Source organism: Ochotona princeps, chromosome 18, assembly GCF_030435755.1.
Source record: "Ochotona princeps isolate mOchPri1 chromosome 18, mOchPri1.hap1, whole genome shotgun sequence".
NCBI lineage: Eukaryota > Metazoa > Chordata > Mammalia > Lagomorpha > Ochotonidae > Ochotona > Ochotona princeps.
Window position 1 is genome coordinate 29,552,741 of NC_080849.1, and position 18,658 is coordinate 29,571,398.

An 18,658-nucleotide genomic window follows, 5' to 3' on the forward strand; every position below is an offset into this window, starting at 1 on the left:
TACCTATTTGTGAGTGTCAGAGCAGGGGATAGGCCACCTCAGGCTGGGTCACAGCATCCACCAGAACATGAAAGAACTGCATCTGGAGATAAATTCTGTAGAGGACTTGTGGGCCTGGTAGGGGCTATTGTGGGTCACTCCAACTAGGCTATGGCTCCCACTGGTTAGCTTGAGAGCTGAGTAGGTGGTGGGCAGGATTAGGATGGGCTACACCCGTTGGTTTGTGTAAAAGATAGGGCTAGAGACAGAACTGACCCAGTAATTCCATGTGCATAAGCCAATTGGGGTGATGGACTGTGCCGGACCCTGTATTGGCAAGCACATGAAAGAATCGGGTCTGGGATCACCTCAGATGAAGTTTCTATGGGGATCCACCCAACTGAATCATTGGACTCAGAACCCAAATCATGGAGAGAATTGCAGGTTCCATGGTCTGATCGTAGAGTGCATGTGTCAAAGCTGGGTCTCATGGTTCAGATGCAGCAATGGACAGCATATTCAGGTGCACATGGAGGATATGGCAGTACATTGAAGTCTGCAGAGAACACCTGGTACTACAACAGAGGATGGAGGACAGAACAAATTGATAACTACCCCAGCCAAGTGTTGGCAGTGAATATCTGGGCAAACGGAGACTCTAAGGTGGACTATGTCAACCAGTGGATTCTTGAGAGATTTCATTGTGCTTGGAGTGGCAAAATCAGCAGTCATTCAGAATTTTTGAGCTATCAAAACCTCTTGCGCAGGACCCTTTAGAGCATGCCCCACAGCGAGGACCCTGGAATGCTACTGGGTGGCTGTCCTCCATCCCAAGGTATAAGGTTGGGTGCGACTTCTCCCGTTACCTCCCCTCATCCCCAAGATACAGGAAGGGAAAAAAAAAAAAGAGAATGCGGGCATAGTGGTCTCACTTTCCTGTAACCCTTTACCTTTTGCACCCTAATAAACTATGTAAAAGTCATCAAAAACTGAAATATATATATGTATATATATATATACATATTTTAAAAATTCATGTCAGGCTAGACTGTAGTACTCCCTGGCAAGTACAAGATCCAGGGCTGGAAGCCAGGCTGGTAGGGAACTGTGGGCACCCCTCTGCTGTGCTGCAGCTCCTGCTGCTGAGCTCAGAGCCAGGGCTGGTGGCAGACCAGGCTGGACAAGGTGGCAGCACCCATTGGCATGTGTGAGTGCAAATGAATTGGAATAACCAAAACTATTCTGAAGAATAAAATTGATAGAATCGTACTATCTGAATACACAATAAACCTGACATAATCGTAATTCTGTGGTAATCTCCAAGGAATAAATTTGTAGATCAATAGAGCAGAGTCTAGAAATATATTTACACAAACATAAACAACTATTTTGTATTTAAGATTTATTTTCCTTTGGACTGACACAGTAGCGTAGCGGCTAAAGCCTTTACCTTGCATGCACCGGGATCCCACATCATCGCTGGTTGGCATTCCAGCTGCCCCACCTCCCTTCCAGCTCCCTGCTTGTGGCCTGCTAAAGCAGTCGAGGACGACCCAAAGCCTTAGGATCCTGCACCCACATGAAAGACCCAGAAGAAGCTCCTGGCTCCTGGCTTTGGATCAGTTCAGCTCCAGCAGTTGCAGCCAATTGGGGAATGAACCAGTGAACACAATGTCTTTCTCTCTGTCTCTCCTTCTCTCTGTAAATCTGCATTTTCAGTAAAAATAAAATCCTTTAAAAAGTCATAAAGGAAAATTTTAAAAAAAGCAATTCAGTGGAATATCAGTAGTTTTCAATAGTGATAAAACTATTGATCACTGTAGAAAAAATATGAAAGTCAACCTAAACTTCAGAATTTGTACAAAAAAAAACTGTAATGTGGATCATCGATACAAATAAAAAGCCAAAAGCTTTTGGGAGAAAATCTTGATGAGCTGGAGGTAGGCAAAACATAAACCAAAAGCACAGCCCATAAAAGATCAAAATGGGAAAGTTTGGACTTGATCAAAATGGGAAAGTTTCATGAGAACAAAAATCTTCTACAGGCTTGGAGAACAGCTGCAAATCACCTGTCTGACAAAGAACCTATATCTAGATCTTACAAAGAATTTTTACAACATAGTATTGAGAAAGCAAATAGCTTCGTTTTTTAGAATGGGTCAAAGCTTTGAAGGCACAGGAAAATATTCAACATCATTCATCAGGAAGGCAATCCAAAATACAGCCATGATGAAATAACACAACTCAATAGAAAGGCCGAAATGAAAACTCCTTGGAGTAGGTAGTTAGCATAGCAGCAAACTTGCTGTTGGGACGTCTGTATCTCTTGTCAGAGTGCCTAGTTCCAGTCCCAGGGCTTACCCTGGGAAACAGCAAATGATGGCTTAAGTACTTGGATTCCTGTCACCAGTGTAGGAGAGCCTGATCGATTTCCTGACTCCTGGCTTCAGCCTGGCTGAGCCCTGACTAATGCAAGCATCTGAAGAGTCAACCAGCAAATAGACGACTCTCCCTCTCTCTTTCTCCCTCTCCCTCAATGACTTTGAAGTAAAATGAAAATAAGCATTAAAGTCAAGTAAAACACAATGAAAAATTGATTATCAGTGGATATGAAGAAACAGAACTTGACGAGTATGCAAAAAAAAAGCCACAATGGTAGACAACTTGGTAATTTCTTACAAAGGTAAAAATTCACCTACATTATGATTCAACATTCCTTCTGCTGTTTATTTACCCTAGAGCAATTCTAATTTATGTTTACAGAAAACCTGTACGGTCATGCTATTCAGAACTGCTCAAACTAGAAGCTACGCACATGACCTTCAACTAGTGAATGAAAACAATGCTGGCACTATATCACGGACACCAATTCAAATTTTCTGGCACTCTACTTTTGATTCAGATCCCTGTTGGCAATGTACCTGGGAAAGTGTGGAAGATGACGCAAGTCCCAGGGCCCCTGCACCCACATGGGAGACTCAGAATAATTTCTTGGTTCCTGGTTTCAGTCTGGCCCTGCAGTTGTGGCCATATGGTGAACAAACCAGCAGATAGAAGATCTCTCTATCTGTGTCTCTTGCACGCTGTAACTCTGTGTTTCAAAGAAATAGAATTAAAAGATGATCTATGGATAAAGGCAACTACTTCTAGGACTATGAAAGGCATTTAGCTAACCAAAAAAAGTGGTCCCCAAAGCACAAATATCATGTTTTCCCTGATCTGCAGTAACTAATAACACAAAGTAAAAAAGAAAAAACTGCAAACTACATGAGTGAGAATAACATTTGGAGTATTGATTATCATTCACACCTTTACCTACACTCTTAAGAAATAGCAGGGTATTTTCCTACTTGCTTTGTGTTGCAATCTTCATGTAACTTACCAATCTTTACTGAAGCCTGTCGTTGTGAAGTGAAATAAAAGTATGCAATGGTAAAAATAATTTGGAAAAAAGGCATAGAAGGAGGTAGGTGGGTGGGGAATGGGGACAGGAGGGGAGATATGGTGGGAAACATCACTATGCTCTGATATATCTGTCTTGCAAAATATGTGACATTTGTTTGCTTTATATAAATAAGTTATAAAAGGTTGCATCTTAGCTGCTTCTACTTAGATGATATTCTATGAAAGATAATATGATTAGGAAAATAGATCAATGATTTTCCAGAGTTAGTGCTGAGGACAGTGTAGTATAAAGTGGCTGCACAATGAGTGTTGATGTAATTCTACAACTGTAATAGCAAGTTATTTACACACGGGTACAGGTTTGTAGTTATAGGGATTGGGGGAAGTTACATGGTAACATGGATGGTTTTACTATTAATAAATTTCTTGAATAGTCCTATAATCCTGCAATCTTGATTAGTCCTTGAATCCTGCAATCTTGAATTGCAGGGATTTGTTTCAGTTTGTATTCTGGTGAAATATACAATAATGATACCGTGTTAACCGTTTTCAAAGTGTAAATTTCAGTGGCATTCAGCCACATTAACTACTGTGCATTTGTATCCAGAAGGTTTTCGTCTTCTGATACTAAAACTCTGCTCACAGTAAACAATAACTCTCCCCTTCATTCTCCAGCCCCTGTCAATCACCTTTCTACTTTATACCTATGGCTTTGACTATGCTAGGTAAGTCCTATAAGCGAAACAAGAAACATTTGTTCTTTTGTAACTGGCAATATTTCACTCAACATATTGCTGTAAACGTTCATTCATCCAAGCCTTAGAGTGTGTCAGAAAACGCTGAGTAGCGTTTTTTGTTTGTTTGTTTGTTAAGATTTATTTATTTTTATTGGAAAGTCAGATATACAGAGAGGAGGAGAGACAGAGAGGAAGATTTTCCGTCCAATGGTTCACTCCCCAAGTGACCGCAATGGCCAGTGCTGTGCCGATCTGAAGCCAGAAGCCAGAAACTTTCTCCAGGTCTTCCTCGCAGGTACAGGAACCCAAGGCTGTGAGTAGTCCTTGACTGCTTTCCCAGGCCACAAGCAGGGAGCTTGATGGGAAGCAGGGCCACCAGATTAGAACCAGTGCCCATTTGGGATCCTGGCGCATTCAAGGTGAGGACCTTAGCTGCTAGGCCACGCCGCCAGGCCCTGAGTAATGTTTTTTGTTTTGGTTTGTTTCATGTAAGCGCCATGTGCAGAATGTGTTTAAGAACCATCAGCGGCATCAAGGTGGAGGAATCCACCAGGGGGGAGGGGAAGGGGAGGGGTGGGGGGATTTCCAGAGCCTATGAAACTGTCACATAATGCAAAATAATTAATAAAAAAAAAAAAAAAAAGAACCAGCAGTGGGCTCAGCATAATAGACTGCTCTGCCTCCTGGTGGAATGTTAATGACACTGCGGCTTCTAGAAGCTAAGGGTTATTGTAATGTATACATGATGCCACTTGTATTCGACCATTAATTGTTTTAGTGTCAAATTAAGAACACAGTTCATTTAACAGAGCTGGTATAAATATTCTTGGATTTGTTTATTTTTATTGGAAATGCAGATTCACAGAGAGGAGAGACAGAGAGCAGATCTTCCATCTGCTGGTTCACTCCTCAGATAGCTGCAACTTTCAGAGCTGTGCCGATCCGAAGCTAGCAGCCAGGATCTTTCTTTAGGTCTCCCACATGGGTGCAGGGTCTCAAGACTTTAGGCCATCCTCGGCTGCTTTCTCAGGCCATAAACAGGGAGCTTGATGGGAAGTAGAGCATCCAGGACATACTGGATATTGGCAATTGCAGGCTGAGGATTAGCTATAGTTGGGCCAAGATGCCAGTCTTTACAAATGGTTTTTATGAAGAAAAGTTCAAATGCCACTATGGATCAAAATATCCAAATCAAGGTAAATTATTTCTTTTTGGTTGTTTGTTTGCGTGTTTGTTTAAGTATTTATTTATTTTTATCGAAAAGGCAGATATACAGAGAAAAGCAGAAAGATCTTCTGTCTGCTGGGTCACTTCCTAAGTGGCCACAACAGCTAGAACTGAGCTGATCCAAAGCCAGGAGCCAGGAGCTCACTCTGGGTCTTTCCCACATGGGTGCAGGGTCCCAAGGCTTTGGGCCATCCTCTACTGCTTTCCCAGGCCACAGGGAGGGAAATGGAGCAACTGGGATACAAACCGACACTCATATGGGATCTCGGGCATACAAGGTGAATATCTAGCCATTAGGCTATTGCACCGGGCCCTCTTCAGTATTTTTTTATATCCATCCATTTTAAATGCCTTTAGAGATGTGAGACACCTCAACTGGGAGGAGCTGTCTGATGCTGGAGTTCATGGCCGGTTTGGGGGGGGGGGCGGTGTTAGTGCAGAGCCCTGGATGAGGAGGCTGAAGCAGCTCCGTGCAAAAGCTGCCAAACAGGCTCTACTGGCTGAGCTGCACCATAAAAGACCAGGCTCTGAACAAAAGAAAAGCATCCTGATAGTCCAGGACCTGGTTAGAACAGACTCTACTCATCTTAGAGAATTGCTGCCAAACTAATGAATGTACATAGAGCTATGAGACTATTTAGTCAACAAACCCTTATGGAGCCCTGACTACGACCAGATACTGTCCTGTACAGACCCAAATCTTTGTGCTCATGGAGCCGTCATTACAGTAAGAATAGGCAGACAAGGGCACGGCGGCGTGGCCTAGCGGCTAAAGTCCTTGCCTTGAAAGCCCCAGGATCCCATATAGGCTCCGGTTCTAATCCCGGCAGCTCCACTTCCCATCCAGCTCCCTGCTTGTGGCCTGGGAAAGCAGTCGAGGACGGCCCAATGCTTTGGGACCCTGCACCCATGTGGGAGACCTGGAAGAGGTTCCTGGTTCCCGGCATCGGATCGGCGCAGCACCGTCCCGTTGCGGCTCACTTGGGGAGTGAAACATCGGATGGAAGATCTTCCTCTCTGTCTCTCCTCCTCTCTGTATATCTGATTTTGTAATAAAAATGAATCTTTAAAAAAAAAAAGAATTTTTGGAGAGGAAGAGAAAGATCACTTCATCTCTTGAGCTTTCTCCAAACCTCAAGCCACAACTAATGAGAAGAGACAGTCCTTACAAGCAAATAAATCAAGCATTTTTATTACCTACTTGGTGCCATGTTCTTTTTTTTTTTCTTAAAGATTTATTTTAGATTTTATTGGAAAGTCAGATTTACAGAGAGAGAGGGAGAGACAGAGAAAGATCCTCTCTATCTGCTGCCTACTCTCCAAGTGGCTGCAATGGCTGGAGCTGAGCCGATCCCAAGCTAGGAGCCAAGAGCCTCCTCTGGGTCTCTCACACAGGTGCAGGGTCCCAAAGCTTTGGGCTGTCATCAACTGCCTTCCCAGGCTGCAGAGAGGGAGCTGGAAGGGAAGTGGAGTAGCCAGGACATGAACCTGTGCCCATACAGGATCCCCACACATGCAAGGTGAGATCTTTAGCCACTAGGCTACCACACTGTTCCCACGGGTGCAAAGTTCTTGAACAGTTCTCCTCAAAGACGGTTTAGTCATTCCTGTGGTTTCATATACTGTGAGATACTCAAAACATGACACTAAGGCTTTAGCAAGAAGCAGGATTTATTTACTTGTGCTGTCAGAAGGCCCAGTGGATTCATACCCAAAAATCTGTGCCCGTGAACAGAGTAGAAACTCGGCTCCTGTATGATCCTGGTTTCTTTGTCTCCCTTATAGGGTTACATGCATTTTGACTGGCTACTTTAAAGCTATAGGCTTGCTCTAAGGTAGTGCATGGGTACAGAGTTACCAGTTAGGCCAGCATGCACTTCTTTGTTTTGAGGGTCTTGAGCTTTCCTTTTGATTCCAGAGGGCCTTTTAATTTTTACCTTTTGAAGGTGCCTCCCTCATTTATGTGCCTGGAAATTTTAAAAAGGTTTATCAATTTTCATTGAAAGACAGATATACAGAGAAAAGGAGAGACAGAAAGATCCTGCATCCCCTGGTACACCCCATAAGTGGTACAACAGCCAGAGCTGAGCCAATCCCAAGCTAGGACGCAGGAGCCTCCTCAGGGTCTCCCCTGAGGAGGGCCATCCTTGACTACCTTCCTAGGCCACAAGCAGGGAGCTGGAAGGGTAGTGGAACATCTGGGATGAGAACAGGTGCCCATATGGGATCCTAGTGCATGCAAGGCAGAATTCAGCTGCTAGGCCATTGCGCCAGACCCATTTGGACATTTCTTATATTACTATTTAGAATGCATGTTCATCTGTCGCTGTCCCGTAGCAATGGATTGGTGCACGGAGCTGATAATAACACACGTGGACCCTGACTGATGGTCAAAAGCTGTAGTTTATTAGTGGCATCAAACTTTATACACTGAGGGCCATACAGGATTAGGATAGAGATACTTAGTTCATCAACAAAACCATCAACTGTTTCTATGCCTTTGTTTGGAAGTCCTTTTGTCTTGTATATTACTTTCCACTCAACTGTTCTTATACAAATGATATCTCATCAGGTACACAAAAGGTGGTCATTCAGTTCTCATGCAAAGGATATCCAATCAGTCACACCCATTCAGTGTTTTATCATACAAATATTGTCCAATCAACTGTAATCCTTTGCTCACTGACCTTCTAGGGTCACAATGTCCTCCTACATTCATCTTTTTATTTCCTTGATGAATTATCCAAGTCAAGACAGGTAGCACCTAAGACTTGCTGGTTTAGAGACTGGCATCGTGATACAGAAGGTAAAGGTGTCACTTGCCACCATGCCACCATGGCAACCATTTAAGTCCCAGATGCTCTACTTCCAATCTGGCTCCATGTTAATGTGCTTTGGAAAGCACTGAAGGATGGCCCAAGTTCCTGGGCCCCTGTATCCACATCGGAGACCTGGAAGAAGCTCCTGGGTCCTGGCTTCATTTGTGGTCGGCTGCAACCGAGCTCCTTGGGCAAAGGCGCTGGTTTTTCTGCAGCACTGATGCTAATTAGTGAGACTGTAGGGATGGTGCATGTTTTTTTAATGTAACTGATTACATAGATTTCTAAAGAGGTTAGCCAACGTACGCCAATGCATACACCTCTGTAGGGACTGACTTAGTTACTTACAGAAACATGTATGTACCTATCCTCATATAGAGGAACTGTATAACGGAGACTAGCATACCAGGAAGTGAAGAGACAGTGCAGTATTCATCTCTACTCCCAAAGAAACTGTTAAACAGATCTTGGCAGTAGGGTGATGGTCTTTCTACCATTGTCTATACCTACAATGTGAGGCTACAATTAAACAGCCTGAACGATGGACTTGGTGACTGTTGAACTACACTATTGCTATTATGGGGTGCAGCCTGTGATAGCCAGCACCCATTGACAAGTGGACAAATGAAATGTGGCTGGGTCCCCCAACCTCTGTCCTAAAGGTGGATTCTAACAGCAATGGAATAGTAATTGCATCCTCAACCACTTCCCCCACATCCTAAATGAGCCAGGATACTGGAAGTCCAATTAGTCTAGGTATTTTTAGCTACCAGCCCTGTTCCTGTTCCTGTCCATCCTAACCAGCACTAATCAACTCCTTGGCACACAATACTTAGGTATTCGCTCCTGCCCACCTGTGACTCACCTATCAACTGAGAGGGGACGGTATTGGGTTGTTATGTAACCACTCCCCTCACAAGCACCTTTAAAAGGCCCGTGAAGCAGGGGATCTTTTCTTTCTGGCCAGGTGCTTCCATTATGCTAGCACCTCGACTCTTGGCTGACCCAGGACAGGTAATCCCCTGAGCAGGGTCCCTGTGTACTGCTTAGAAGAGGCAATGGGTATAGTGATGCCGTTTCTGGTTTGTGTACTATCTGGAGTTTCAGGAGGGGTGAAGCCAAGGAGTAGTAGAATGTGGGCAGAGAACCAGGAAAAGGTGAATGTCTGCAGCGTTGTAAGTGTGTCCAGGTTATTTGTTGCATGTCTCTTAGGATAACTTATATTGTTGGGGAAGCTGGGACATAGGTTTTCAGCTTAATGGATGGACTTAAGGATAATGACCATTTGTTCCTTTCAGGATTATGATTGATTGGATTAGAATTGGGTGGATTGCTGTATGGACTTGTAAGTTGCTACTGTGCTCTGCTGACTTCAAGCTTGATTAATAAAGACTCCTTTATAAACCTTAGACATGTCTGGTGTGATCTCGCTCGCACCCTGCAACATTGCAACAATGTAAGGGCCATCAGTGGAGGGGGGTGGAGGAAAGGGGAAGGGGGGAATCCCACAGCCTATCCTAAGAAATAAATAAAAGAGATTACCACCAGGTGGGCTCGAGGCCCAGCCAGCCCCATCCTCCTGCTTCAGGCCTGACCCCGAGCACACGCGCTTGCTGCGGCCTCGGCCCTTCCGTCCCTCGGAGGCGCCTCCTCCCGGGCCGGCCGCGGGCGGGGCGGAGCTTTGCGCCTGACGTCACTGCCGGCCTGACGCCATCTTGCTGGTTTGTGGCCGGGCCGGAGGAGTCGGAGGCGGCGGTGAGGGCGTGGGGAAGGGTGGGGTGAGGGGGCGAGGCCGCGACAAGGGCGGCGAAACTCTCCTCCCCTCCTGCCCCACGGCGCGGGCCGGCGTGAACGTGGTGTCGGAGGGATGTCCGCCTTCTCTGAGGCGGCGCTGGAGAAGAAGCTGTCGGAGTTGAGCAACTCGCAGCAGAGCGTGCAGACCCTGTCCCTGTGGCTTATCCACCACCGTAAGCACTCGCGGCCCATCGTCACCGTGTGGGAGCGGGAGCTACGCAAAGGTCAGTGGGCCGGGACTCCCCGGGACCCCCGGCAGGCTGCCCTGCACCCCCGGCGTGCGGAGCCCTGGGTCGGGGCCCGCGCGCGGTGGTCCGCGGGCTGGGGAGGAGCGGCGCCGAGCAGGTGTGGAAGGAGAACGGGAGGGGTCAACATCACGGAAGGTTGATTGAAAACAAATAGTGTATGGCCGGGACTTGAGACTGTGCCCAGTTAAGGCCAGAAAGGCAGGTAGGTTCTTGGTTTCATTCCATGGGTTACCATGGAGAATAGGCGAAGGAGAGGTAGGGAAGTAGGGAGAAGGTAGGTGCTTGGGACTTTGATCGCGCCTGTAACAGTATCGGCCAGCCTTACGGAATTGACGGAGGAATCGGCTGTAGAACTGGGGTGTCTAAAATAGAAGGTGCATGATATGGTGAACAGGGGCCCAGATTTTGGGCACTCTGGATTGGGCAAAGTTTCGTGGCAGACGTCTCCCCTGAAAGGCGTTAGGTTTGATGCCTTTGTTGCAGTGTTTATTTTGCAAAAACAGTTCAGAGTGATTCTATAAACAAAGCAAACTTTTTTTTTTATTTTTAGCAGATTTGTGTCTCTGAAATACCTAGAGCAACTTTATTTATGTGGCTTGGATTTTGATAGTCTGAACATAATACATTTGCTTAGTCTGAGTTTGATCCATGATTCGTTGGATAGAGTGAGCACTCTTTATTATTGATTCAGATTTTTCTTAAGTATCTAGAATTGTAGTCCTTATTATGCAGAGAAGATGCTTGCCTGCTGACCCAAGTGGGAGCTGTGTGTTGATGTTGGTATGAGAGCCAAAATATGATGTTGCTGACTGCATGGAGTGAGGACACATTGTAGGTATTGTGTTATTTGCTTATGGCTAAGGAAATGTCAGAAGAAACTGATTTACAGTAGTGGTTTTCACTTTATGTGTATGTAAGGCCAAGTGGCTTAATTTTTCTTTTTTTTAAGATTTATTTGTCGGATGAAAGATCTTCCTCTCTGTCTTTCCTTTCTGTGTATCTGACTTTGCAATAAAAATAAAATAAATCTTTTTCTTTTTTTTTTAAAGATTTATTTTTTATTTTTATTACAAAGTCAGATGTACTGAGAGGAGGAGAGATAGAAAGGAAGTGGAGCTGCCGGGATTAGAACCAGCAGCCATATGGGATCAAGACGAGGACCTTAGCCACTAGGCCACGCTGCCGAGCCCAAAAATAAATCTTTAAAAGAAAAAGATCTATTTTTTTTTTTTAAAGACTTATTCATTTTATTACAGCCAGATATACACAGAGGAGGAGAGACAGAGAGGAAGATCTTCCGTCCGATGATTCACTGCCCAAGTGAGCCGCAACTGGCTGATGCGCGCCAATCCGATGCCGGGACCAGGAACCTCTTCCAGGTCTCCCACACAGGTGCAGTGTCCCAATGCATTGGGCCGTCCTCAGCTGCTTTCCCAGGCCACAAGCAGGGAGCTGGATGGGAAGTGGAGCTACCGGGATTGGAACCGGCGCCCATATGGGATCCCAGGGAGTTCAAGGCGAGGACTTAAGCCGCTAGGCCACGCCGCCGGGCCCCAGATCTATTTATTTTTATTGGAAAGGCAGATTCACAGAGAGAAAGGTCCCCCATCTGCTGGTTCACTTCCCAAATGGCCACAGTAGCCAAAGCCGAAACAATCTGAATCCAGGAGCCAGGAGCCTCTTTCAGGTCTACCACATGGGTGCAGGGTCCCAAGGACCTGGACCATCCTCTACTGCTTTCCCAGGTACAAGCAGGGAGCTGGATGGGAAGTGGAGCAGTTGGGAGATGAACTGGGGCCCATATGTGATGCTAACGCTTAGAGATAGAGGGTTAGCCAGTTGAACCATTGCACTGGCTCCTGTGAAACGGCTTTCACAGTATGTTCATCTGTGAGTGGACAGCACTAGTGTAAATACCCAAAGGGGAGGATGGGGGTGGGTGGCGTTTTGGCCTAGAGGGTAGAGGGAGCTTAGGTTTGCACCTGGCTGCTCCACTTCCAACCTGGCACCCTGTTAATGTGCCCAGCTAAGCAGTGGAGGTTGGCGCGAATCCTTGGACCCTGCCACCATGGCAGATTCTGATATTGAGGTTGATTGTCGCTGTCCTGCAGCGGTGGACTTGGTGCACGGAGCCGATAATAACACGCATGGACTACTGACTGATGATCAATAGCCAAAATTTATTAGGGGCAACAGACTTTATATGCTGAGGATCATACAGGATTAGGATAGAGATACTTAGTTCATCAACAGAACCATGAACTGTTTCTATGCCTTAGTTTGGAAGTCCTTTTGCCTTGTATATTACTTCCCACTCATCTGTTGTACAAATGATATCTCATCAGGTATACAAATGGTAGCCATTCAGTTGTTCTCATGCAAAGGATATCCAATCAGTCACACATAAGACATCCATTAAGTTGTTTATCATACAAATATTGTCCAATCAACTGTAATCCTTTGCTCACTGACCTTCTAGGGTCACAATGTCCTCCTACAGCTGATGTCCTGCTATCCTGCTTGGCCTCCGCTGTGGTTGTGGCAGTTGGAGTGAGTGAAAGATGGACTATTTCTTCCTCCTTCTGCCTCCCCTTTCTTACTGTATCTCTGTCTTTCAAATAAAATAAATCAAACAATCACAGAAAGAACCTTGAGAAGTCAGGAGTTGGCTTTGGTTCTACACTCCACTGGACTTCAGATCAGCGTTGGCTTTATCCTTATTGTTGCAAAAAGCATTGAGAAGCAGGAGAGAGCTCTGAAGAGTTGACACCCTGGGACTCTTGAGGATGATCACACAAATGATCAGAAAATGGCAATGATGGTTCTAGGATTTTCACAGGTGGAAGCTTGAAAGGCCAGTAAGCGATGCTTAATCTTGCAACTCAAAAGGAAAATAAACTGGAGTGGTACCATTGTTCATTATTTTGGCAAAAGAAAAAGGTGTGAAGAACTGTTGTGGATGAAGAGAAATAACATTCTGATGCTGCTTGGTGGGAATGTGGAAAAGTGTGTCCTTTGTAGAGATGGACTTGACAGTGGATACTGAAGTTGCAAGTTTGTGTCCTCATATGCTGCAGTTCTCTTGTAGAAATGTGAGTATACCCTAGAAAGGAGTGTCATGTTGGCAGCCTTGTAGTAACAGAATGGAAAGTAGCTTACACTCCATTAGTTATAGAATGGGCCTAAGTTATGAAATTCATATAAAACTGTCTTAACAGTTTTTGTAAATGGTCCCAGAGCTGCATGAAACAACATGACTGAATTAAAATAAAATAGAAAACAAAATAAGCAAGGTGAAGACCGGTATGCTATTTCATATAATTTGAAAACATTCAGAGTAATACTGTTGTTGTTAGGATACATAAAGGTAACAGTTAAAACATGCACAGTAGGGCCTGGTACAGTAGCCTAGCTGCTGAAGTCTTCATCTTGAACTCGCCAGGATGCCATATGGGCAGCGGCCCCACTTCCCATCCAGCTCCCTGCTTGTGGCCTGGGGAGGCAGTCAAGGACGGCCCAAAGCCTTGAAACCCTGTACCTGCTCCTGGCTCCCTGCTTCAGGCTTCAGATTGGCGCAGCCCCAGCCCTTGTAGTCACTTGGGGAGTGAATCAGTGGATGGAATATCTTCCTCTCTGTCTCTCCTCCTCTCTGTATATCTGACTTTGCAATAAAAAGTCAGATATACAACAAACAAACAAAAGTTAGAGTGGGTGAGGGTTGGTTGGTCCTGGCCCCAGAAACAGCTGGCAGAAGCTGGCACTGGGGGCTAATTCTGTCAAGCAGACCCATCTGGAGAGTGCATAATCCAGGAGTGGGAGTGGCCTAGTAGGGAAATAGTGGGTTCCTCCGTCTTCGGTTACCACTCCCACTGGAGGGCACGAAAACCAGGACTGGGGCTGGGGTGGCTAGACAGAAAGGCACCCATCAACATCTGTGTGGGCTGAATGGTGGAGCTGGTTAGATGAAACTAGGCTTCAATGCCCATTGACATGTATGAGAGCTGAATGGGATGTGGGACAGACTGGACTAGGCTGCAGCTCCCACTGGCTTATGTGGGGGCCAAGTGTGTGCTGGGCAGAAACAGACTGGACTGCAATGCCCATTGGTTCCAGTGGAGGACAGGGCTGGAGGCAGAACCGACCCAGCAATTGCAGCCACCAGCTGATTGGGGCAGTGGACTGTACCGGGCCCTGTACTTGCTAGTGCATACAAGAACCTGGTCTGGGAATACCTCAGACAGTTTCTTTGGGGATCTCCCCAATCGAACTGCTGGACTCAGAACCCTAACCATGAAAAGACGGAGGACAGAATGGGTCAGTCAACCACCTCAGCCATATGTTGGCAGTGAAGAGCTGGCCAGGTGGAGATTCTGGGATGAACTATGTCAATCAGTGGAATTTTCAACGACCTCATTGTGCTAGGAGTGGCAAGATTGGCAGCGATTCATGGCTGATGGACTATCAAAACCACTTCAGCAGGACCCTCGGAGAATGCCTCACATCTGGGACTTGGGGTGGGTGGGAGACTGGGTGGGGCTTGTCCCTTAATATCCCCCTTTACCTCAGATACATGAAGGAAACAATATGGAAATAATAGTCTTGCCCACTTTCCTGTAGCCCTTGAACCTTTTTTATTCTAATTAACTATGTAAAGATTGTAAAAAATAAAATTAAAAAATGGAAAAAGAAAAAAAAATCTTCAAAAAAACCACGCACAGTAATGCTTAACACCATATTCCAAGATAGTGGTTACCATGGGGAGAGAAAAAATGGGATAAAATTTATTCTAGTATTATGAAATGTATGTTTTAAAAATAATTTTTAAAAGTTAGCTGGGTTCTGGATTGCTTCATAATTTGAAAAAAGGTAAGTGCCTGAGAGGAGTCTAAGAGGCTTTTAAAAGGAGGGTGGCAATGATGCTGTTTTTGGAAAGTGGAAAGTTGATGGAAGGTGCAGGAGTGGGGTTTAATGGAGCTGCTGCGACTGACTGCTGCACACTGGTGGAGAGGGTGTGCTTGGGCAGTCCTGGCTGTTGTGTCCAGTGTTCATCAACTTCAGGATCCTGTCTCCTGTGGTACAATGGTAATGGGAACCGCTCAGAACCCAGGAACCAATGATCATTGTATTATAGTTGGGGATTATATATTGATTATCAAGTACATGGTGGGCTCTGCTTTGAATTTTGTGCTTGCACAGCTCTATTGTTATACCTTTAATGACAGTTCTTATATACTTGTATTTGTTGAATTTGAATTCATGAAAAAGGCTAGAAGTATATGAAAAGTTAAAATAAGTATTCTTAGCTGTCCTGATTTATTTTGTTTAGGAAAAAAATAGAACGGTTAAAGAACATTTGCTTTAAAAAACCACCAACACCATCTTTAAAATAAGGAAGTTCTGTTCTGGATTGACAAATTCAGGACCTCATGTTTTCTTGTACATGCTTCTTTTTCTTTTGAAGTTAGAATGAATTGGTAGACATTGCTTTGTCTGATCCTCAGCTGCAGCACCAGCATCCCATATGGGCATGGGATAGAGTCCGTGCTCCATTTCTGATCCAGCTCCCTGCTAATGGCCTGGGAGAGCAGTGGAGGATGGCTCTAGTCCTTGGGTTTCCTCCATGGGAGACCTCCAAGAAGCTGCTGTTGGCTTCCGATCAGCTCAGCTGCAGCTGTTACAGCTGTCTGGGGAGTGAACCAGCAGGTGGAAGACCGTTCTTTCTGTTTCCTTCTTCCTTTGTAAAATCTGCCTTTCCAAAAAAAAAAAGTAAATAAAAATACATAATTAAAAAAAAGACTTGTCTGAAGTTCCTATAGTTAAATTTTGATGTTGCCAAGCTTTGATTTTTATGAATTTGAACATACATTTACTATGTGATTATATTCCAGCTATGTAACTTTGTTTCCATTTTCATAGATCTTTCACATTTTTAAATAAGATCTGTAATAAAAAATGAGTTTTGTAACATTACAGCAGGTTGGAATTATTGATTAATAGGCTGATACCCTAAAAAAAGTTTGTTGAAATGCTATCAGTGAATTGGTTCTTTTGTTGGTGTCCCAATGCTCCTGTCAGGACTAAGGGTAGATATCCCCTCCTCTGCCTTTTGTCTCTGGTGCCTTGGGGCATGTGGAGGGATTCTGTGTTTGCTTTCCTCTGAGGATTACCTGCTGCAACCCAGGGGTAATTCTTCATTACCTCTTTATTTTTTTTAAAGCCTCTTACTTGATTCAGTGTCCAAATAAAGTTCTCCATTGCGAATGGCTTTTATGTCAGTTCTTTTTTTTTTTTTTTAGAAAGTTAATTTTTTGTTTGAAAGTGTTAAATTTTTTTTAAGATTTATTTATTTTTTATTACAAAGTCAGATATACAGAGAGGAGGAGAGACAGTGAGGAAGCTCTTCCATCTGATGATTTACTCCCCAAGTGACCACAACGTCAGATGCTATGCCGAACCAAAGCCAGGAGCCAGGAACTTCCTCCAGGTCTCCCACGTGAGTGCAGGATTCCAAGGCTTTGGGCCGTCCTCAACTGCTTTCCCAGGCCACAAGCAGGGAGCTGGATGGGAAGTGGGGCTGCTGCCGGGATTAAAACCGGCGCCCATATGGGATCCCCATGCGTTCAAGGCGAGGACTTTAGCCGGTAGGCCACCCTGTTGGGCCCTGTCAATTCTTTAAATCCCTTTGCATTCTAGGTTCCCCCCCCCCTTTTTTTTTTTTTTTTTTGTAAAGATTTGTTTATTTTTATTGGAAAGTCAGATTTACAGAGAGCAGGAAAGACGGAGAGAAGGATCTTCTATCTGCTGGTTCACTTTCCAAGTGGTTGTAATGGCCAGAGCTGAGCTGATGTGAAACCAGGAGCCAGGAGCCTCTTCTGGGTCTCCTATGTTAGTGCAGGGCCCCAAGGCTTTGGGCCAGCCTGCACTGCATTACCCAGGCCACAAGCAGGGAGCTGGATGGGAAGTGGAGCAGCCGGGACTAGAACCGGCATGCATATGGAATCCCGATAGTTGCAAGGCTGCAAGGTGAGGACTTTAGCCATTAGGCTACCGCATGGGCCCCATTCTTTTGCTTTAAAGCTATTCTTAAACATGTGTTAGATTTATGTATTTGAAAGGCAGAACCAAAGAGAGAGCTGGAGGAACAGTGCAGGAGAGATGTTCCATTTGTTCGTTTGCTCTCCTCCAGATGACTCTAAGTAGGCAAGTCTGGGCCAGGTCAAAGCTGGGAGCCAGGAACACTGTCCTGATCTCCACATCACTGACAGAGGACCGAGTACTTGGACCATTTTCTGCTGCCTTCCTAGGTGCCGTAGCAAGAACCTGGATCAAAAGTGGAGTAGTTGGGCCTCCAAATAGCATTCTGATATGGGATGTCACAAGAGCAGCTTAAAAGCTGTGTTGCAATACTGGATCCTTAATGTGATATATTATTATTTTTTTAAGATTTGTTTTTGGGTCTGGTGTGGTGGCCTAGTGGCTACAGTCCTCACCTTGCTCGTACCAAGATCCCGTATGGGTGCCAGTTGGTAACTTGGCTGCTCCACTTCACAGTCCTCACCTTGCTCATACCAAGATCCCATATGGGTGCCAGTTGGTATCTTGGCTGCTGCACTTCCCATCCATCACCCTGCTTGTGGCCTGGGAAAGCAGTCGAGGATGGCCCAAAGCCTTGGAATCCTGCACCCACGTGGGAGATCCATAGCAAACTTTCAGCTCGTGGTTTTGGATTGGTGCAGCTCTGGCTGTTGCGGCTGCTTGGGGAGTGAACCAGTGGACAGAATATCTTTCTGTCTCTTCTCTCTGTGTATCGGCCTTTCCAATAAGAGATGATAAATAAATCTTTTAAAAGAGGTTATTTATTTTTATTGGAAAGGCAGATTTATGGGGTGGGATTGTTTGATTAATCTGTTGGTTCGTAGCAACTGGAGCTGAGCTGATCCTGGAGCCTGGAGCCTCAAACCTTCTGTGGGTCTCCCACATGGATGCAGGAACCTAAGGACCTGAGCCAGCCATCCTCTACTGGCCTCCCAGGCCATAAATAGGGAGCTGGCTCAGAGGTGGAATAGCTGGGATGTGATTTAGCACCCATACGGGATGCTGATTTTATGCTGTGGAGGGTTAGCCTAGTATTCCATGGAACATTAACAGAGAACATGATTGGAAGTAGAGCAGTCAGGACTTGATACAGATTGTGGGATAGATAGGGAGGGAATATGTCATTCTGATATGGGATGTTGGCAACATAAATATGGCTTAACCTGGTGTACCACATGCTGGCCTCAAATGAACTTTCAGAATAACTCAATACATTTATAATAAATTGCTGTAGATGACATTCTGTCTACTTTATACTGCTTTTAAAAAAATATTAATTTATTTTGCTTGGTACTGTTCCTTAGAGGGAGAGAGATCTTCCATCTACTGGCTTACTCCATAAAGCTGATCCTAA

General features: G+C 45.0%; 1 protein-coding gene across 4 annotated transcripts in view; it reads left to right on the forward strand.

Moving 5' to 3' along the window:
• Window positions 1-9,879: 9,879 nt before the first annotated feature.
• RPRD1A (regulation of nuclear pre-mRNA domain containing 1A) overlaps window positions 9,880-18,658 on the forward strand; it is a 50,416-nt gene continuing 41,637 nt past the window's right edge. For 3 of the 4 annotated variants that reach the window (XR_009247076.1, XM_058676993.1, XM_058676994.1), the window contains exon 1: window positions 9,882-10,185. Coding sequence is in view for 3 of the 4 variants with exons in the window: in XM_058676993.1 (XP_058532976.1) it covers window positions 10,035-10,185 (151 nt within the window). In the remaining variant the exon portion in view is untranslated. Of the gene's footprint in view, window positions 10,186-18,658 lie in introns of all 4 variants that reach the window. The other variant, XM_004579546.4, reaches the window with a different exon arrangement.